General features: G+C 42.8%; 1 protein-coding gene across 20 annotated transcripts in view; it reads right to left on the minus strand.

Moving 5' to 3' along the window:
- DMD (dystrophin) overlaps positions 1-22,422 on the minus strand; it is a 2,170,621-nt gene that overhangs the window by 102,810 nt on the left and 2,045,389 nt on the right. For all 20 annotated transcript variants that reach the window (XM_025439443.3, XM_025439430.3, XM_025439477.3 and 17 more), the window contains one exon: positions 10,222-10,296. In XM_025439443.3, the coding sequence (XP_025295228.1) occupies positions 10,222-10,296 (75 nt within the window). The remainder of the gene's footprint in view (positions 1-10,221; positions 10,297-22,422) is intronic.

The following is a 22,422-nucleotide window of genomic DNA, read 5'->3' on the forward strand; positions in this document are numbered from 1 at the left end:
CTAAGTTTGAGGTCTGGAGTATTGAGGATCTGAGGTTACTGTGAAATCCTGCTGGCACTGGGTGAAGAATGTGGGCAGGGAAAGCTTCCATTCCTGAAGTACAGGGATATTTGAGAGTTAAGGGAATCTAGAATGTTCTAAGGGAAAAGAGTCATTTTCACATTCTGAGTAAGAAAAACTCCGTTTTACTAGAAATTTTGAAAGAGTTTTTCGGATTAGTATCAGAGAAGGTCAGTTGGCTTAATCTGTATGGTTAGGCTTGTGTAAACTCTCTTTCCAGCTATGCATTTGTAATCAAGTGTTTTTCACCTTGAAATACCAGTCACCTCACAATCTCTCTGCTACTTTAATATTAGGTGAAAAAAATCATCAACTTGATTAAAATTTTCAGAAGAGAAACTAGGGGGATCCCTGGGTCGCTCAGCGGTTTGGCGCCTGCCTTTGGCCCAGGGCACAATCCTGGAGTCTCGGGATCGAGTCCCATGTCAGGCTCCCTGCCTGGAGCCTGCTTCTCCCTCTGCCTGTGTCTCTGCCTCTCTCTGCCCCCCTCTCTCTCTCATGAAAAAATAAATAAAATCATAAAAAAGAAGAGAAACTGAAGTTAACTGCATAATCTACTCAGTTGTTAGACCTGAGGCTCATTTATTTCTTTACCTTCAAACTGTATTTTACAACACACTTTTCAAGTCCTCTAAGAATTTTCTAAGATTGGCGGGGTGAGGGGGACAGCGGATTCCCCCGCCCTGAAGTGTTATTTGCTCATATGCTGCAAGACAAAAAATTTAGCAAAAGCAAAACCTCAATGTTGTCCAACAGCAGCAACTCGAAAGCTTTACTCCCAAATGTCAGGGGAAGATGCTCTTCTCTAAGGCCAATTTATTAGCCAAATTGGAAATGCAACAACAGTGCTTTTCTAACACCTTATACACTTAAGCTCTGCTCTGAATTCTCCGTCCTTTGAGACAAAGAATCAATGGTAATTAAGTAAATCTCTCCTGCATCTAGCGGGAGGAGGCAGGACAATTCTGATGTAACCGCAGATAAACCTGGGCCATTCCAGTTCCTAAACCGAGTGCCCAATGCAAACAGATGCAAATTTAAAGCTTCAATGTAGTTTACTAGTTATCTGTAGTCAGTTCTAATTAAATGTGAAGGGAAAAACAGTGGTTAATACCTCTGTAGGTTCATACCTATGTCGTGCACGTTTTTCTCTTTTAAAAAAGAAAAACAGTCACCTTTGAAGTTTCTCTGGAAGCCAGGAGGAGACCTGGTGGTGGAAGCAGGAGGGGTTTTTGTCTTTCATCCCAGGCAGTAATAAAGCTCTGTGGCTTCCGTGCAGTTTCCCTAAATGCCCTGGACTAGCACTCACCCTATCAAAGCAAAGGCCCTACTCCTTTTGGGTTAAAATCCTCTCAAGATAGAGAAATGACCTCTTTACATGGAAGCTGCGAGATTTTATTTAAAGTGGCAGAAAAGAACATAACTTGATTTGAGAGGGAGGCAGGTAGGCAAAAGAATGAAGAATTAAAAGATAATAATAACATAAGCAGGCAGGAGGCCTGGAGCAGGAAGGCCCGGGGAGCAGGAGCTGCAGGGAAGGACACCAAGGGCTCCAACATTCACCTCCTCCTCTTCTGCTGCGCTGCCTCACAGGGCCAATGCTCAGGTGCAGGTAGTGAAAACATTCAGAAAAGCAGCTCATCATTTCCATTAGCACGAGAGAGGAACAGCTTTCTTCCAAATACCAATATTCTCAGCATGATTCTTTGTAAACTGAAGGAAGCTATGGGTAGTTGGGAGTTTTTCTATTATTTTCTTGTTACTCTGCCTCAATCATTATAAATATTTTGCCTTACATCCAAGGATACAAGAGCTAACAAGTGAGAATTTTTAGGCTCAGTTTTGTACTAAGAGTCTCATTTACTCGTGTGCTGGAAGCAAACGAAGCAGTAGCAAAATGGCCTGGATTTCTCTTTACGGAGTCCACTCCTACCTCTATACAGGTGAATGGCTAACACACAGAATAGAATATATGGAGTATAAATAGCTCCAGAGAGGAGCAAGGCGATTGCTCTGGAATAACGGGCAGGGATGACATAGTTAAGAGAGAAATACTGCACAAGGAGGGAGCTCTGCTAGAACCAGATGCAGTTAACCATGAGAACGGTCCCTCGCAGGGGACAGGAGAATGCATTTCCCCAAACAAACATATCAAACAGAATTCCCCTCTCATGGAACAATTTTTTCAAAGACTTCAATTCAGGTCTCCAGAGCCATACTACGCACTTGAAAAGAGGTGGGAAAATCGATAGGGACAATTTAATTGCCACACAGACACTTATGTGTTCAAAACGGCCATCTTAAGGAATACAGTGAGATTTTTGTTTGATGAAACATTAAACATAAGGATTAGCTGTTTCTAGAAGCCTCAAAAAGCAACCAACACACAATTGCGTGAAACTGTTTTGTTTTTTTTTTATCTCAAACTAGGAATTTCCATGGGGGGGGTGGATGTGAATATATGTATCTTCTTACTAGGGAATATATTTTAAAGCCATACAAAACCCCAAAAATATTCTAATACACCTATCTTTCCAAAATTGTTTGTACAGTAGAGGATACTATAGGTTTTGACCTCATCAAAGAATAGGGACCACTTGGTGGCGTCCCTCTGCGTAAGGGCTGTGGGGTTGAGGGTTGAGGGTTGAGGGTGGGGACAGGACAAAAGGACTCCCTCTCCAGGAGCCTCTCTGCTGCGCAGGAAAAGCAGAAAATGAAGGCAGGGGAGACTAAGCACATTCACGGCTTATGAGGCTCTGGTTGTGACTAATCACCCTTTCAACATTCTAGATTCAAACGCTACCTCTACTCTTCTACTTAGGTCACAAGTGAGGAGCTGAAGCCCAATTTTTTTTTTTGTCTTTTACTGACTCTTGGGCTCCGAAGGCTCCTGGAAAGCATGTTTAGAATGGTTCTGCAGTAGAGAAAGCAGAGACCAGAGAGAAGGAGCACTGCTGTGAGAATTCTAGCAGGACACGTGGAGGTCCATACCGAAGAGCAGAAACTGAGGTTGCATAAGGTGTCCTTGTAGACTTTACAGAAAAAGAAAACCATCTCACATATTCCTACTTACTATTCCAGTAAGAATAGTGGGACAAAAGAGAAGCACCAGAAAGTCAGTCAGCATAAGTCTTACGGTGCCTATATAACCCCAAGCTCATTCCATGGATCAACCCAGAGACTCTGTGTTAACAAATAAACAATCCCGTGACCTACTTTGTGCAGACAGATACAGAGGTGGGTACTGGGGGCCTAAGCACTATGCATCTGCTGGCTCTTGCCCGGGCAGCAGGCACTTTCAGGAAGAGGAGGCTGTTGCTGACATCATGTCATCCTCCAGCCAGCTTACACTTTCCAAGCACATCTCTGCCCAGCAAGAAAGTCAGTGCGCTCTGATGTGGTTATCTGTCTGTGAGGGTTAATTTCAGAGGCTCTGGAGTTGGCATAGATGTTGTTTGCTAAAATGGCTACACAATGCAGAGCCTTGATCAAATCAATGAAAAGAAGTGCCTTACTGGGTTGATGTGTAGCCATGAGTTACAGCTTATCATTACTGTTTATTGGTAGAAGCACCACTGACCATTTTTACCTGGTTTGGGGGAGACCCGTGAAGGTCGCTGAGTATGGGACTGGCTACATGAACAACATGCCCTCCGCTATGTGCTTCCTGGCTTCCAAAGGGGTTTGTGCTGACATCGGTGGTTCTTGATCCAAGAGAGAAAGTGCACCCTGGTACCTCCTTGCCAGAGAACAGGCACTTGGGGCCTACACCCAGCCTTTCTGGACCCTATGCTGCGAGGCATCCTGTGGTTTTGATCCTGCCTTTAATGCTGATGGCATATTGTAGCCTTTTCCTATAATGAACTGTAAATGTCTAAACACTGTCATTTGGGTTCCATGAGTCTTCTTTAGCAACTGAGCCCTGACTGCTACTCCCAGTGCAATTAGTGTCAGGAGTGAGAGAGTTTAGAAGACCCCCAACTTATCCTTAGCTATACATGTGGCTACAGTGTTACTGAAAAAGAAAAAGAGACGATTCTGTTAGAAGGGATGAAAATGAACCGTTGACGCTGGTTTCCAAGCTACCCTTGATTTCAAGTAGCACAGGCTTTGACATTGGTTATCGATGATAGAACTTTCCATCGGAATCTAGAAAGGGCAGAATCTGAACCTGAGACGCTAACAGAATGGATCAGAAAGGGAACTGAAAGCCAATAGCAGGTCAGCTAAAAATTCAATTCCTGGGATGCATTATTAGCAAAGTTCAGAGGAGTTCAGAAGCTCCTTTAGAGAGTTTCACTCTCTCTGGCCTGCAGGTGGAGTTCTAACCAAAGGAACCTGGGCAACTCTCACTTTGATAAATGGGCTACACCTGTGAGACCATTTACAATTAAAAAGATAATTCAAGTGGGGGAACTTACAGGTGTTCCCTACTTCACCACATTTTCTTTTTCGATGCCATACCTAGCAGTCCCTGGACTGGGGCTACAATTAAGAATTTCAAAGGCTGGTAATATTCTGAAACAGGATATTGGGGCTATTAGTGGGAATGTCGAGTGTTAAGAATTCCACAGGGATTGATGGAATGGATTACTCCTTCCCCACCCCTCATTGAGTTGGGGCTGGCTGTCACAAGTGTTTTGTTGCCTAGAAACAGGATAACCCCATTTTTTTGTACTAACCCAATCTGACCTGTTACCATTGGGAAGAAATTGAAGGGGAAGCCCTGCCACGCCTCATCTTGCCACCAGCTAAATATGCACTAGCCCAGTTGCTGAACCCAAGAGACATACTTAGTGTGTGGGTGGAAGGTTTGGACTAAAATTAATGATGAGGAAGAAAGGTCAGATTGTTGCTGAAGGGAACAAAGCCGTGCCGTGGGTGTTAAAAACAGGAAAATCTAACATAATGTTGGTGCCCAGAAAGAGGCTTAAAATATGCTCCTTTAGCTATGAGTCAACTGTCTCTTTAAAGAGTCAAGAAGTGAAGAGGGCAAATCTATAGAACACACTGGATGAAGATAAGTGAGTTCTGATTGTGACCATGAGTCTGCAGAGCACTTGTAAAGTAGCTAAAAGTAGTCCTTTGATCCTTGTTTCGCAGGACCCATCTGTTATTAAGGACCCGTGCTGAAAAGCCTCTTATGGGAATATTTACCCAGTCGAATCTGGAGAATACTGATTTATAATAATCTGAAAGAACACTGTATAGCCATTGTGCTGCTGAAGCTTTAAGAATGGCATTGGGTATATGGTAGAAGGTCTATATGCTATATATCTCATGTGTCACAATTTTACATATTAAAAAAATAGCTATTTGACCTGATAGTATGTGAGGAAAGCAACAAATGGGTGGAGGGACAATTGGAACACTGATCACTGAGGAATTTGAGCCTGGACTGGTGGGCCCACATCCCTGTGATTGAAAAGCCACAAATCTGATGCAGACAATTCTAGAAATGTCGGTGCATGTGCACACCAACAACTCTTTAGGAGTGACTAGAATTCAGATGATGCTAGCCTGGGTGACTTGACAGTTTTGCATCTCACATTTATTTCCTCCCTATAATACAGATGTTACTACACAAAGGCCACAATGTTTCTGGTGGACCAAAGAACATGGGACTGGGTGAAATAAAAGAGATCAAAAGCAGAGTGAGGAGCTGGGCAAGGAATACCCAGCCAGCCAGATAGAATTGGCTCTGGATGGGAAAAGATATATTTGGGATGAGAAAGACTTCCTAGTGCAAAGAAAGAGAGAGCACTTGGAGGACACCCAACACCAGAAGGAAGGTGAAGGATGGCCAGCCCCCTAGAACAGTAACTGGAAATGGAAGCTATAAGGTGCTTCTTATGAGCTTCGACGCCACCACTCAGGGCCAACCATTCTTTCCTTAGAGCACACCTCATGGGTACTGGACGTATCTTAAATAGGATTCCGGCACTGTTACTGTTCCTGGAGCAAGAGAGGTTCTATTCTAGGAGCCCTCTCTTGGGGCACTGCCATCTGTGAAGGCTGAGATGATAAGCTTGGCTCTGACCCTCAAGAATGTCTCACATCCTGAGATAACAAAGACATGGCTTCTCACCTATGTGAAAAAGAATGTGTGGTATATGAGAAAAGCAGATTTTCTTTGGGGGGGGGGGGGCAGCCATGATCATGACCTGGCCTCTTGGGCTGCCTTGCCGTGATGTAGCCTGTGGCTGTGGATGCACATCCTGGCTTTCAAGCTGCCACCTCCCTGGCACCTTTCCCTGCACCAGGACAGAAGGTGTGTCCACTATGCTGCCATGGATCCTGTGAGCCTTTATTAGTAGCTGAACCCCATCGAATGCCACCTTCAGTGCCCTCTTAAAAGATGAGGTGGTTTCACCAAGAAGGGAGGAAGTCTTTCCTCCTGCTTTATCGTGACGAGGCTGAGTCCAGCAGCTGTGACTTGATTCAGACAACTTTAGGCCATACAAAATCCCTTTGCTAGGTGATTCAGTTGCTGCACAGAGGCAAATTGTTCTCTATTTCTCGTTGAAGTATATTTGCCATGTTTATCAACTGCAGTGCATTTAGCCCTACGGTGTGGCCTATCTCCAACCCACCACATGCTAATAAGCTAAATACACATGCTTTGTGAAGTGCATTTTTCTTTCTACTCTTGGAAGTCGGCTATATTTTTAATTGTAGAAGCCACACACCTAGAGGATGTCAAGAGAACTAGAGATTGACAAAGAAAAAGCTTAGATGATCTTCTTCCTAACTTTCAAGAGTGTGGTATCAGCCATATGAACCAGCTTACAAATCCCTCTTAGCAAGATTTTCTCTTTGTCTCTGCTTTTCTGATGAGTTTAATTTTCATTCACAGTGCGTTGAAAGGCAGTATGGAGTCATGCAACATTAAACCGATTACAAACTGGGGACATTATAGGCCAGTGGCAAAGCTCATAACTTAAATAGCAAATTCTCTATAGTGGATAAAATTGTGTTATTTGGGTTTCTGCAATATTGAAGCTTTGATAGTGAAGTGTAAAAAGAAGACCAAGTGCTTAATGGCAGTAGCACTGCATATTTTCTAAAACACCAGTAATTCAAACTCTTCACTGGCATCAGGAAATCATTGAGATAACATCGTTAATTTTCATTAAAGCAAAAGTTGGTAGAAGCGACCTTCGGTTGGAAGAGCTAGCCAGGACAAGTTTTATTTGCCTGTACCACAGACAATAGCTCTTTATCATGGCTCTGCAGGCACAGAAATGACAGAAAGGCCGGAAGATAAACCTAAGCAAACATCAAATTAAGAGGAAATTCTTAAATCATCTACCGAACAGTTAGTTAAGTAATGTGACCACACATGTTTTCAATAACAAAAGGACTGGCGAACTCTTCATTGTGTAGTCATACTACACATGGAACTCTCCTTTCTTGAGAATCCAGTACATAATTTAGAGAAATACGCCCTAACTTGGCTGTACCTAAATCTTTTTCAAATAGGAGAAAAGTCATGTTCACAAAGCAAATGCTGAGAATTTCAAATCTGTTTAAAAGTGGAAATTCCACATCCTACCCTCAGAGCTTAACTCTACTGTACGGTTATAACCTCAAAGGGCCCAAACTTTTTTATAATTACAAATTCCCCCATTTCCTCAATATTTACTGGAAATTTTCATGTAAACTGAAATGACAGAATGAGACACATTTGTGAATCTAATTATTTTTTACGAGAAGTGGATAATGCCTAAATCTAAGGTTCAAAGCAACATTATAGAAAAGGAAAGTCCCTATAAGGTTTTCCATCTTGTCTCTTTCTGGGCTTTTTCAAAGTATAACCTGAAACAGCTGATTATCTCTGTTGAACTTTTAGGATCTCACAGGAATATACTATATACTAATAATGCTTTAGGTTAACAGGTTCATATTCATCCCTTTATCAGTTAGAAAGCATTCTCTCTGGGATGGGGCAGGGCCAAGAGAAGAAAAAGCAGCAGGCGGCCTTCTCTGTCCAGCCCTCTGACTCGGTTCCTCCGCAATGGGCCTCTTTCCAGATCCGGTACATTAACAAGTCCCTGAGGAAATCCCAGGCCTGGGGAGCCCTTTAAAAACCACTTAAACTTGGCAGCTATATAGCTGAAAAATGATAGCTTCAGACTACAAGCTATAAGGAAATGGAAGCCTCAATTTACTTTTGCTCATGCAAGGATCTCCCTACTGCCAAATCGGATGGGCACCTGCACCACCTCCATGCTGACCTCTCAGCAACACATGCCCCCCCCACCCCCCGAGGCCGGCCGCCTTCCTCCCATGCAGTACGTGGCACTCTGGTTCCCAGTATCTTCCTTCTCCCCCTCTGGTCACTCCTTCGCAATTCCTTCTGTACATCATTGTTCGTCCTCTAGCCTAAATACTATTTTGTTCCTCTGCACGCTCTCCCTGAGCCTCTACATGCTGATGAGCTCTAAATATCATTTGTCTACTTCTTCTGAGCCTGGAAGTGTTATAGCCACCTCCCCCAAGCAAGTCTGCCACTCATCCAAGCAAGCACCTCATACTTTCCTTGAGTCCCCCTCACCCACCCAGTCAAGTCCATCACTGAGGCCTGTAGATGTCACCTCTACGTGTGTCTTGGTTGTCTCCACTTCTCTCTATTCCTCCGGTGCCCATTTGGGCCACAGTGTCGCAGGTTTAGAGTACCAAAACTGCTCAGCCCTCCCGCCCCCAATCCATACTTAATTCCACGGCCACAATGACCTTTTATTTTTTTAAAAATTTTACTTGAGAGAGAGAGCGAGCAAGCAAATATGAGTGGAACAGTGGCAGAGGAGAGAGAGAATCTCAAGCAGATTCCGTGCTGAGCATGGAGCCTGATGTGGGGCTTGATCTCACAACCCTGAGATCATAACCTGAGCCAAAACCAAGAGTTGGACACTTAACCAACTAAGTCTCCCAGGCATCCCCATGATGACCTTTCTAAAGGAAAATCCCACTGCATCATCCCCTTGCGTGGCTCCCCACTGACTGCTAAATTCTTGACGTAAATTTTAAAAGCCTTTTTACAATCCGTCTCCCACTTCTCTCTCCAGCCAAATGTTTCCTGTGGCCCTTTCTCACGACTCTGCTTCAGCCATGCTCAGGCATTTTCAGTTCCTGAATGCATCAGCACACACTACTCCTTCTGACTAGAACACTCTTCCTAGACTGAGGTTTACTAACCCTTCTGGAATCACAGAGCTTAGGCACCATGTCTTCCAGCACAGCCTCTCTGAACCTCACCCTACAACTAACTATTCTTCTCATAGTACCCCATTCTTCCACTGTCACATGATTAAATACAGGCCTTTGAAACCATCTCTTCCCTTTTCCTGAAGGGGCCCATAAAGTGTGGAAATGGACATGGTGTCACTTGATTTCTCTTTCTTAACAGGCTGTGCACATTCTCAATGATCTTATATGCATTCACCTGTGTCTCCAGACTTTATGGACACCCTGGATCTCCCTCATTAGATTACAAGTGCCTGTTTCATGGCTCTACCATCGATGCACCCAGGCCCTCAAACAACATGCTCAAATGAACTTTGATGATAATGGATCGTTACACATAAACCATCAGATGAAGACACAGAACTACAGGACACTTCCGGATTTCCCCACTGATGTATGATATTGAGCAAAAGCAGAGAAACTCACCTATCATCTGTCCTCCATCATGGCATTCATCTGAATATTAACATTCAAGCTAATAACCTACTCAAACCTGTGCAATGGGCTTTGGCTAAGGCAGATATACTACCACTAAATACATTTTAGAAAAAGAAGAAAATAAAGGCAGAAGAAGGGGAGAGATTTCAAGTTTCATAAAGGTAACTGGATGCCAGTGCCCTTAGTTGGAAAATAAAAATTCTCAGTATCTTATCAATTCAACATCAGTAGCTGAGGAATGGTGAACAGGAGAGATTCTAAACAGTGTAACCAAATAATTTAGGGCACACTGCGCCAAAGACATTTTTAAAAAGAGAATTCAGTGTTACAGCTGGACTTGAGAGAGCTATTTCACTCCCCTCCAAGTGGAAATACCCCTGGACCCACTTTTTTTTTTTTTTTTTTTTTTTTTTTTTTTTTTTTTTTTTTAGAGCAAAGAGGAACTATCACGTGTTTCAGTCACTGATTAATACTCACAGCAAAGGGCCTTCTGCAGTCTTCGGAGTTTCATGGCAGTCCTGTAAGCTGAGAACCTGACATTATTCAGGTCAGCTGAGGAAAAAAAGGGACAAAACAAAGATCATTTGTTATTTCATCAGAAAGCACAAAAACTCCCAATGTTTTTGAAATAACAACAACAGTAGTTTAAAGGAAAAAAATCTCTTGTACATATGCCCCGAATTTGGGGAGGTAAAAATTATGTCAATGTGGAAAAAGCAAAAACAAACAAACGAAAAGTCTCTTTGCCATCTGACAATCACACAAGCTAAGTTTCACTGAAGGACTACAGTGGGGAGCCTGCAAAGCGTCGGTCCGTGTAGTCCTCTTCCCTAAAAGGGAAATGACAGGCATTTTTCTTTTCTTCTAGACGATAACCTTGGTTCTATTGGAGAGGGTCTTTGCTACATAAGATTAAAGAGAACAAAGAAGGTATTTTTTAACATAGCTATTAGAATTTAGCAAACAAGTGGCAGATATATTTTTGGGGTAGTTAGGTTTTTTAAATGTATATTTGACTTTATTTTCTCAATAATAGTTAACAAAAACATTTCATTAATGAAAATATAGGAGGCCTTCTGAAAAAGATAAAAGTTTAAGACAAAGATCTCAGGTAAATGAAAAGCATGTCTGTGTAATTTAAAATCACAGAGGAAGAGCTCAAGGCTTTAAAGAATCAGTATTGGATTTATTTCAGTGATGATATTTGGGATTTTTCCCAAATTTTTATTCAAATTCCAGTTAGTTAACACACAATGCAATATTAGTTTCGGGTACAGAATTTAGGGCTTCATCACTTACATACATCACCCAGTGCTTATCACAACACGCATCCTCCTTAATGATGCTCACCACCCACTTCATATTTTTTTTCTGATTATAAAAGTTACACATGCTCACTGTGGCAAACTTAGAAATCAAAGACAAATATAAAATCCCATAAACAAATCATCCATAATCCCATTGCCCAAACAGATGCACTGTTAGCATTTTGAGAGTTTCTTATCCAACATATGTGTGTGTCTATGCATGTGAGATGTATTTTTAAATGTAATTAGGACTAAAATAAACAATGCGTTTATACTCTTAGGTGCAACCATTCTAATACTCAGTGCACACAAACATCTCAATTATCTCTGCTACTGTGGTTTCTATACCACCTGTCCACCAAGCCCCAACTCACCTTACCCAGCACAGAGCTTTTTTGATATGATGCCCCTACTCAAGTGTGTGCAAGCCTTGAAATACACGAGGCTTTAGGTTTTTGCTGGCATGTCTGTGGAGTTAGGTTTCAGGAACCCAGTTGCAAAAAGCTCCTTGAAGTCAAGTACTCTGTCTCCTACTTCTATCATCTTTCCCAGTGACTTACTATACAACTGCTCTCTGAATAAAGCAGATCTACTACAGCCAGTGGACTAGGGACAGATGGAATGAAGAAATGAACAAAAGAAGGAAAGAAAGAGAACAAAACACACTGGCAAACATGTCTAACCGCCATAATCGCATGACAGCTACAAAACCAATTCTAAGCAGGGGTCAGTAAACGGAAATAACGTAATGCATATCCATGTGGCCTGGGTCAACATTATTTTTTTTAAGATTTTATTTATTTATTCATGACAGACACGGGGGGGTGGTGCAGAGACACAGGCAGAGGGAGAAGCAGGCTCCATGCAGGAAGCCCGACGTGGGACTCGATCCCCGGACTCCAGGATCACACCCTGGGCTGAAGGTGGCGCTAAACCGCTCAGCCACCGGGGCTGCCCCCGGGTCAACATTATCATTAGCTCTATGGCCTTTGCAGAGACTGAACGCAAACACCAGAACGGACATTAGCGGACGGAAAAACAGCGTCTGTAATTTATTTGAAAACATTCAGCACTATGATACAAAAGACTAACAGCAGTAAATGCTGGCGAGGATGTGCAGCGACTGGACCTCTTCATACAATGCTGCTGGGAATATAAACTAGTATCACCACTTCAGAAAACCAGTTTAGCAGCTTCCCATGGAATGAAACATACATCCCTCTTATGACCCAAATAGTCCACTCCTAGACATTTACCACAAAGAAATACAAACGTTTGCACAAAAAAGATGTGTACGTGAATGCCCACAGTAGTAGCTATATCCATAGCAGCTAAAACCTGGCAACAAACCAACAGGAGAAGGAATAAACAGACTGTGATACAGTCCTACAGTGGGACACTAATCTGCAATGAAAAGGAACTAAATACTGATTGATCATACACCAGCCGTCCTGAAATATTGATGATGATGCAGAGTAAAAGAAGCCAGACGTGGGACACGTGGGTGCCTCAGCAGTTGAGCACCTGCCTTCGGCCCAGGCGTGATCCTGGAGTCTCGGGATCGAGTCCCCAAATCTGGCTTCCTGCATGGAGCCTGCTTCTCCCTCTGCCTGTGTCTCTGCCTCTCTCTCTCTCTGTATCTCTCATGATTGAATAAATAAATTAATTAATTTTAAAAAGAAGCCAGACGAGAAGAGTAAATACAGTTTGACATCACTTACGTCAAAAGCTAAAACCGGCAAACCTCACCTGCATTGGCAGAACACGGCTAAGCTGGTAGCCTGGAGTGGGGTCGGGGTGGGCAACTGACTTCAAAAAACACAAGTTTATGTTTTAGGTGATTGAAATGTTAACGTATCTTGATTGGTGTGTAGGTTTTTGAGTGTATACATTTGTCAAAACTCTACTTATGCACTTAAAACGGATGCATTTTATTGTATGTAGATTACGCCTTCATTAAGCAGGTTTGCAGAGTTTTAAGTAAATCCTCACATGGACAGTACAATCTGGGGTGTGTGTGTGTGTGTGTGTGTGTGTGTGTGTGTGTGTGAGCTTAAGCTACAACACAGAGGTGGTTAGCTTTTTTTTTTTTTTTTTTGGTCAGCTGTCTTACTCAGGCATGCACGCTGTTGGGGTGGGTGGCTAGCAGTTCATCAAAGAAGCCTACTCCGGAGGTGGCCACCCTATACTTCAGTTATATTTAGCTGCTATTACACTGGGGGATTCATTAATTATCCTAATTAATGTTAGATAGGTTTGCATTGGCAATATTACTGATTTGCAAAATATGAGGACTATTGAAAAAGGTTTAGAAATAGCCCCTGCCCTTTTATTATCAGGATATGAGAAGAATCTAACAGGCTCTCCATCTATAGAAATGGTGCCATGGGCTGGATTCCAAAATGTCCACCTGTAGGTCGCTGAATTGTTGGTTGCCTGAATTCAATTAGATGCTCAACGGAATCCCGCTGTTAGAGCAGCAATTCTCAAACTGGAGCATACATCAGAATTACTGGGGTAGGGCTGTAGCTAGTTAAAAATATGGATTCCCAGGCCCTGCTCCCAGATTTTCCTATTCCATAGATCTGGAGAGGGTCTGAGAATGTGCATCTCTATCAGGTTTCCAGGTGATTCTAATGCTGCTGGTCCAGGGACCACTCTTTGAGAACCACCGTGTTACAGAGCCCTGGCTAGTGTGTGTTGTGAGGATCTCCCCACAAAGGCAGGGTTGCGACTTCACTTTGCATTTTGCGTACACTTTAAGGCTGGTTTGTGCCCTCTGGCTAATAAATGTTCTTTTGTGAAGGAGCTTTGTCCTGAGACTTGCTTTCATTACAAACTGGTAGGTAGGTAGGCATGGATAAGGTAAATTACATCTAACTTTGCATGGCTACCAATGTGCACGCACGCATATCAAAGAGAACCTGTGTGGGTCCTTGTTACCCAAAGTGTGATTTGAGGACCAACAGTATCAATATCTCTTTGGAGCTTGGAAGTATAGAATCATACGTCCCACCCAGATCTACGCATCAGAATCAACATTTTAATAAGAGCCCGGGTAGTCCATATGGACCTTCAGGTACAATCAATTCTTTAATTATACTTTTTAACAGAGTTTCTTGTTCCGTGTTTTTTTTAAAAAAGATTTTATTTATTTAATCATGAGACACACACACACACACACACACACACACACACACACACACACACACAGAGGCAGAGACAGAAGCAGGCTCCCCGAAAGGAGCCCGATGTGGGGCTCGATCCTGGATCCTGGGATCACGCCCTGAGCTAAAGGCAGATGCTCAACCACTGAGCCACCTTGTTCTGTGTTTTTAAAGTTCAAGTATGAACTTTTCACAAGGACCTATGCTGTCTTTTGCTTTTCTAAGTTCCATTTTGTGGGTTTTTAGGACATTATTTAATGGCAATCATGATCGAGGCACCTGGGTGGCTCAGTGGTTGAGCATCTGCCTTTGGCTCAGGTCATGATCCCAGGGTCCTGGGATTGAGTTCCACATTGGACTCCCCACAGGGAGACTGCTTCTCCCTCTGCCTATGTCTCTGCCTCTCTCTGTGTGTCTCTCATAAATTAATTAATTAATTAATTAATTAAGAAAGAAAGAAAGTCTTTAAAAAAATGGCAATCATGATCAATTAGACCAAAAACTCACCTCTGGAATATACTTATGAGTCTCTTATTTATGACGAACACCAATAAAAAGTACTCCATTTATGAAGAGCGTCCTCAAAGGCGATAGGAACAATTCCTTTTCTGCCAAGTGAACTGCCTTTTCCCTAGCATTTGTTCTCTGCTCAGTAGAATTGGATTTACCTACATCCCTGATTGTCCCTCAATGCCTCTTCGTCCCTGAGAGTAGTGGTTCTTCCATTGTCTCTCTTCCCTGGTCATCACAGCTTACCTTTTTGGGTGGGCTCGGCCAACCATGTCTTGTGGCACTAGTCCACAAGATATGAATTCCTGTGCTCCCCTCTAGACTGGTGTCACACCATTCGCCAGTATGATCAGACTTTCCCTGTACTCGGGAGCAGAGGGTTCCTTCACATGCTCATAAAGAAGCCCCTTTGGCTTTTTATAAAATAAGTGACGCAGAAACACAGAAACATACTTCCTGTCAAGTACAGAGCACTCTGATCCTCACCACAATGCCATAGCAGTTTCCAAAGAATAGGCTTCCAACTCCAAATTCCCCTTCATTCATGGACTTAAACTAAAGTGTGGAGTGTGAACCCTGTGTCAATCACACATGTTAACAGAAGATACTTTCTCTTCTCTCTCTCTTTCTAATACTTTTCAGATACCTCTTAACTCATTGGTCTAGTTTCCTGCTATCTTCCTTCTTTCCTAAAACTAAGATCCTTCTCTTACAACCCCAATTCTACCCCCTTCCCAATTTTCCTGGTTCTATTCAGAATTCAGGACAAATGATCTAAATGAGGCCAGAAGCTTCATCCAGATTGCAGTTTATTTCAAGAATTGGTAAATTCCTCCAGACACTACAAATCCAAGTGGGAGAGGCAAGGATGATCTGATTCTTTCAGGGTGTGGTTCACTATGGAATACTATCCGAGACAAGCATCTGGTACATTCCTGCTCTAGCAGTGCTCTCAGCTTCCCTAAAGCAGTTCAAACTTTGTTCCCTTCCACGTCCCCCTAAGTATGGCACTCTGTCCTGAGGTCATCATCTCTGACACCCATTCAGCATACCCCCAGCCCATTGCCTTCTGCTGCCAGATTTCTATGCACCATGGTCCGATCTCACCACTGTTCTCAGTGACTTGGAAATAGGAGAAGAAAGAAGTTAGGAAAATGCCTACTTTTCATCATAACGCAACAGAAGCCATACACATTTTTATCCAGTAACCATCTCTGAATTACAACACAGTTCTGGTGCCCTGAAAGCCCTACTGGAGAGAGAGATAACCATCTGTGTTGTTTGAGTCTGCATGTGTTGCTAGGAATCCGCAGTACCACTCCCTCTGGCTTACAGCTGTAAGAGTTAAGTCTGCCTTGTGAAAGAAAGTATGTAGGAGGCACACAGAAACCTCAAGACAGGGTACAGCTGCGGACAAAGTGACATTGTCCGGGGCTGAGGCTAGAGCTGACCTGGTAGCTCAAGTATGCAAGCCCAATAAAGCTGAAGCCCTGTGTCCCTTGGGGGAGGTTGGCCTCCACTTTCCCTGGGAGCTGCCTTTCCAGGACTTGGATCCAAGTTGTAATGAGCTCACCAGCGCTCAACAACCGGAACCCGGAACTTGAGAGGAGTGAGACTATCCAAGAAACAAGTTACACAATGTTTCCATGGCAGCTGGTAGAAAGCACACTTCAGAAGGATAAAAATGCTGAAGTGAACATTCCTCTTCATGACTTGAATTATTTCATCCAGGGTGGGTTCTAGCCTAAAAATAGACAAATCTAAAAACTTAAGGAACAAGGGCAGATATCAAACCATCTACCTTCTCAAGTTGAATCACCAGCTACTAAAGTCATGGTCCATTTGGCTTTTATTCTGAAGCACAAAACAAGTAATGGGGGGGGGGGGTGTCTCGCCTCTTTGCTTAGCCTGTGAATTTCTCTTGACTTTGGTAACTCTCTGCTTGAAGATTTTTACTTCCATTCTGTGGAAGATAGTAGTGGAAGGTATCAAATTCCAGCAAAGCGGAACGGCAGCTCAAATCTACTCATGTTGGCCATGCTCTTGCAAAAATAGTGAAAACCATCTCAACATTTAAAGTCAAGGGAAAACCTGGAAAATAGAGAAATAAAATGCTAGACCCTTTCATTTCCCTTTTTTTTGTTTGTTTGTTTTTGTGTTTTTCGTTTCAGTTTTACAGCTGGGTTCTGATGTTCGATCACACTTCAAAAATGCTGCTATCTCTGTCTAAACCGAGGTCTAGAATTTAAAACGAGGAGTATTTCAGTCCAGCTTTCCAATGGCTTGTGGAGACTTTTGGAAAGGCCCAAAGTTTTAGTATGTTTATCTATTAGGTAGAAAGAATGATAATGACCTCATAAAATTAATGAGTGGAAAGAGCTGGATGGCTAAAGATTATTCCAACAGATAAATTAGCACTGTGGTCTTTGTTTCTTCCTACCAACTCTGTTTCCCAGAAGAAATGTAATCCAAATCAGTCAGGTGATCACGAGTGAAAAATACAAATTCGAGGAATCATGATCATTTTTGGTACAGTTCCAACCTGAGTGTTTGGCATACAATATGAATTAAACTACTACTGCAGGTCTATTTGAATCATTTTCCAAAGCAGCCAGAATGAGGCCATCTCCCCGGACACCCCTTCCGCTACAGGAAGGTGGCAGATTTTTACATATGAGATTATATCTCACATTCATTCCCCGGCCTCACTCTTCCTCTAGTGTTCTAATGGACTCTCCACATGGCAGGTATTCTTCTTGCCAGCTCATACTCACTAGAAGAGACAAGAACCACAGGTCTTAATGAGGCTGGAGATAAACGGAGTAATTTAAACCAAGTCTGCCTTGAAAGCAAATTAAGCCAAGATGTCCAGGCTTCAGAAGTTTTAGAGTACAACGTAGAATTACTGGGAACTCTTCAACAACAGGTACGATTTCTGGGACTATCTTTAAAAACTCAGCTGAGAAAGAAGAGGTACATTATACTTGACCTATAATTTAAAAAATGTATTTGAGGCCTTTTAAAATCTAAACTCATTAAAACCTCACCATCAACACAGAGCTTTACTCAAAGGTGGATAAAATAAATCTACACAGAGAGAAATAGGAATTACACATTCATACTTGCACAACTGCAGAATGTTGAGTCTGTGAATTTATAATTACTACCAAGTTATGTTTCCAGAAGTGAAACGGTACCACACTCTAGAATTTTTCTAAAAAATGAAGAAGAGAGAAGCAACCAAGTATTCCAGGGTGGCACCAATGTGGTAGACTTCGAACTGCAGAAGAGAGAAACAGGTTACAAACCAAAAATAAAAAATAAAAAAATCGAGAAGTTCAACTGTGAAAAAAAAAAAGCACAAAATCCTGACTGTGGGTTGCTCAACACCTTTCTGGCTCCCTCCTCTGGCTTGGCCTTCCTCAGCCGACTCTCACTACTTCTTGGCAACACTGTTATCCTGAAAGAGTTGATACTCAAATTAGTTTTGCTCCTAGCAGTTTCCTGCTCTGGTAAAAGATTTGTTGCGGAAGCAGCTTCTGTAACAAGTGGCCCACGTAAAGTTTTTCTAGGAGAACTGTGTATCTTAAATACCATTTTGGGGGTGCTAGCTGGCTCAGTCAGTAGAGCATGTGGCTCTTGATCTTGGGATTGTGAGTTCAAGCCCCATTCAGGGTGTAGATGTGATATTACATACCTACATACCTACATACATAAATGCCATTTTGGGAGCCTGACATCTCCCCCAGATAGCAGAGAGCTGACTTCTATTGATGCTGCTGTGCCACGTTCCTTTTATTTTGGCTTCCAATCAGAAGGACTGGGGCGCTAATTCTTAAAACCATGCCCACCAAAAAATAATGCATGCAAAATAATACTAATGATGAAAAAAGACTGTTTAAACAAAACTGGTTTATAGCTTTTTACAAGACCTCCATCTACCCTTAATCACTCCATGTGTCCTTTCAAGATGTTCTGAGAGCACGCAGAGGGAACCACAGGCCAGGCAGGCTTATCTGAGAAAGTAAGGTTTTAGCAAAGATCTGGAGGGTGATGGGGGTTAACTGGGCAAAGAGGGGGAGAACAAAATAAAAGGCCAGCACATGTTAAGGAGGCTCCCAAGTAGTAAAGAGCATGAACCATGAAGGGTCTTAAGGGCAGTATTGTTGAAATGTCAGATGACAAGGAGGAAAAATGGTCCCCATGAGGCCTGACAGGTAGGCAGGGCCCTGTACATAATCTGAGAAGTGAGGTCTTGGGAATCCCAGTTAAACAAGACAGATGGAATGGCTTCGTTTCCTTGTCCTTATTCCCGAAACTTTACTAGGATGACAGTAAAAGGAGTAAAACTGACATTTACCCAAAAGAAGAGAGACAAAACTGGTTAGGAGAATAGACGAGACCTCCAGTACCTTGGAACCCTGGTAGATGATCTGGTGGTAGTGATTTAGGAGACCAGGGAAATCTCAAGGCGAAATTACTATGAGGGGCAGAAAGCCAAATTGAGGGGCTGGGGGCTTATAAGAAGCATGCCAACTTACACCACCAAGGCATCTCAAAAATGACAGGCTGCAGGTTCTTCTGAAGGTGGTCATGTGGCTGAAAACACAAGCATCATTGGCCTTTGGAGCCCCAAACACTTTCTCCCCCCTCTATGCCGCCAAGCATCCCAGTCACCTCCTTCTGCTTCACCCCGTAGAAGGCTGGAGGTTTAATCTCAGGAGGAGCAGCACCAGACATGGGGGAGTGAGGAGTAACTAAGCTTGGGAGTGAGATAAGGCATGGAAAACAGAGTTGAGGCTTAAGTGCCATGCCAGCATACACAGAGAATGTAAATCCTTCCCTGTTCCCTACTCCCAAATTCCACAGTTAAGTCTGCCTTTTTTTCTTCTGTTGACTCATTGAAAAAAGTGCTTCTCCCCAAGCACTCCCAATTTGCCATCCTTAGCATCAGAAGGTGCTTCAATCAGCAAGGTCACCAAATCGGCCAGTCGTCAATCACTGAGCAGCCTTACTGAAGACAGTGCACTTCCCTTCTTGCCTCCCTCCTGCCCAGAGACAGTCACACAGTTCATGGTTGCATACTAGGCTCCCCTTGACTCAGAACCTTCTGTCACTGCCCTCCCGTGTCTGTTCCTCAGTCTGATGTGGGCAACCCAACTCCGCATAGAACTATCCCAGTTCCAGGAACTTCTCGACTTACCCCCCTCATCCACCTCCCTTCATTCCATTTTCAACTTCATTAATTAACCAACCTCACCGTGCTCTCTCTTCAGAAATAAGCACACATCCCAGATTCTCTGGGGCAGAGATGGTTTAATTACATTTATTCTTTATAATAAAGGTGAGTCATTCTAACTTATCAAATGTGACTTAATTTTTATACCTCTGTACTGCTTTCCATATAACTAAATTCACAAGCCTTTTTTCTAAGATTTTTTATGTTCTTATTTTAGAGAGAGAGAGAGAGAGCCAGCAGGAAAAGGCAGAGGGAGAGGGAGAGAATCTCTAGCAGACTCCCCGCTGAGTGTGGAGCCTGACTCGGCTCAATCCCATGACCCTGAGACCATGACCTAAGCCGAAACCAAGAGTCAGACACACAAGCAACTGAGCCACCCAGGCACCCCCAAAAATAGTTTTTTTAAAAATTGTATGCCCTATTTTTGGGGGATTGGAAAAGCATACTTTTTCTGCGCAATAGGCTTAACACTGCCTATTTCAAACCCAACCTCCTTTGTCACAGCTGGGGTGTCCGCACACAACCTACTTTAATGATAAAATGACACGGTGGTAATTGACTTCATTCCCCTTCATGCTAGCAGCCTCATCTTCCTCGGTTTCCAGTTTTAGAATGACTCAACAAGATTTCCCTAAAATCCCCAAGCTTCTATCTGGGTCTCAGCTTCTCAGCTTGCTTTGTTGTTGTTTTGTTTTTTCCTTATCTTCCAGGATTTCAACAGAAGATCTTTTTCCCAAGACTCCCCAACTCTTTCAATTATTTCTCTGGTAACCAGAGACCAGAGGTCACAAACTGGCTGAATTTAGTCAGATGGGCTTTTGGCTTTTGTTCGGTTGGTGGGTTTGGGCTCACATCCTGGTTTTCTGAACTGCTGACTGATTTGCCAAGAGTTAACAATTTGGAGGCTTCCCACTGTCCCTTTCTCGGGAAGAAGGTAAGGACTCACATTGCTGCATGACAACAGGAGAGGCGGAGGCTCATTTGCCCTAATAGAATCTTTTCAGGTTGCCCCAGGTCCCGCCCAGCCACACTTAGCCAACCCCCCAACCCCAGGCATTTCTTCTTTTTGTTTTTTTTTTAATTTTTATTTATTTATGATAGTCACACAGAGAGAAAGAGAGAGAGGCAGAGACACAGGCAGAGGGAGAAGCAGGCTCCACGCACCAGGAGCCCGATGTGGGATTCGATCCCGGGTCTCCAGGATCGCGCCCTGGGCCAAAGGCAGGCGCCAAACCGCTGCGCCACCCAGGGATCCCACATTTCTTCTGAGATTCCAGCCTCAGCAAGACCACCCCTTTTGTCTTACTCAAACTTGTATGGTTACCCTTCAGTTACACTGTTTCCTGTCCTTGTCAAAACTCTCACTGTCAAGTTCCTCCAATCCACTAGCTGTTATCTGGCCCTCACTCAGATCACTCTATGGAAAGTTCTAACTGGGTTTTCCAAAAACTTTCCAGCTCTTAATTCTTTGGACTCCACCTTTTGCTAATGCATTCAAACTAAATGATTTTGCCACCAAAAATACCGCCTGAATACATTTGCTTTCCCATTACAAGAATGGATGGGAAGGCAGAACCAAAACCTCAATCAGTCTACTGATTACATTTCATCAAGTAACAATTACTTACACATCTTCAAATTATCAATTAACATTTATCTAAGCACCTATTATGGGCCTAACCCGTGTACTAAGCTCACTGGTTAAAGATGCAGGCTTCTAAAAACATGGGGAAAGAAAAAGATAGTATTCACTCACACAAAACCAGTATGTATTTCCTGGCTATTTGTCATGTGCCAAGTAGTAGATACACACAGAAAACCCTGGTTATGTGAGCATACTTATATACATACACAAGCATACAATCTGTTTGATGGCATGTACAATTTTTATACATCGAACACAAAAGTAGTTTTCTACATGACTTAAGGTGTATTCCGGTGAACATTTTTCAGGTTAATGGAACTGAAAATTTTCCACATAAGGTAGGTTATTTATGACACTTAGTGTCCACTAAGAATTCACTAACACACAAATTCATCAAGAATTTCCAAGTGAGCCCACGAAGGGTAAAAGTGAAATTAAATACTCAATATACAATAAACATAAAATCCATACGAATACTGATAAAAAAATAAATGATATGACTAATTAGCGGCACCTTTACCTTTCATTCTTATAGTTGAGGAAGAAAAGATGGGAAAAGAAACCGGGACTTCAGAAGAGATTGTGTTTAGTTTACTGCACCAAGGGCCATAAATGCTGGTGTGCAATAAATGTGGTTTGAATTGAATGAGATTCTGAAAGGAACTTGCCTACTTGTGCCAGGTTTCAGCTATTGATGACCTCAATTCTACTGATTTCTCTTCAAACAATACCATTTCCCACTGCTGCAGGTGAATCACTGGAATGATTCTCTTGCTTACCCCTTAGAGCCGGAGCTTGGGCTTCTTTTTT

The sequence above is a fragment of the Canis lupus genome, chromosome X (genome assembly GCF_003254725.2).
Source record: "Canis lupus dingo isolate Sandy chromosome X, ASM325472v2, whole genome shotgun sequence".
NCBI classification, from domain to species: domain Eukaryota; kingdom Metazoa; phylum Chordata; class Mammalia; order Carnivora; family Canidae; genus Canis; species Canis lupus.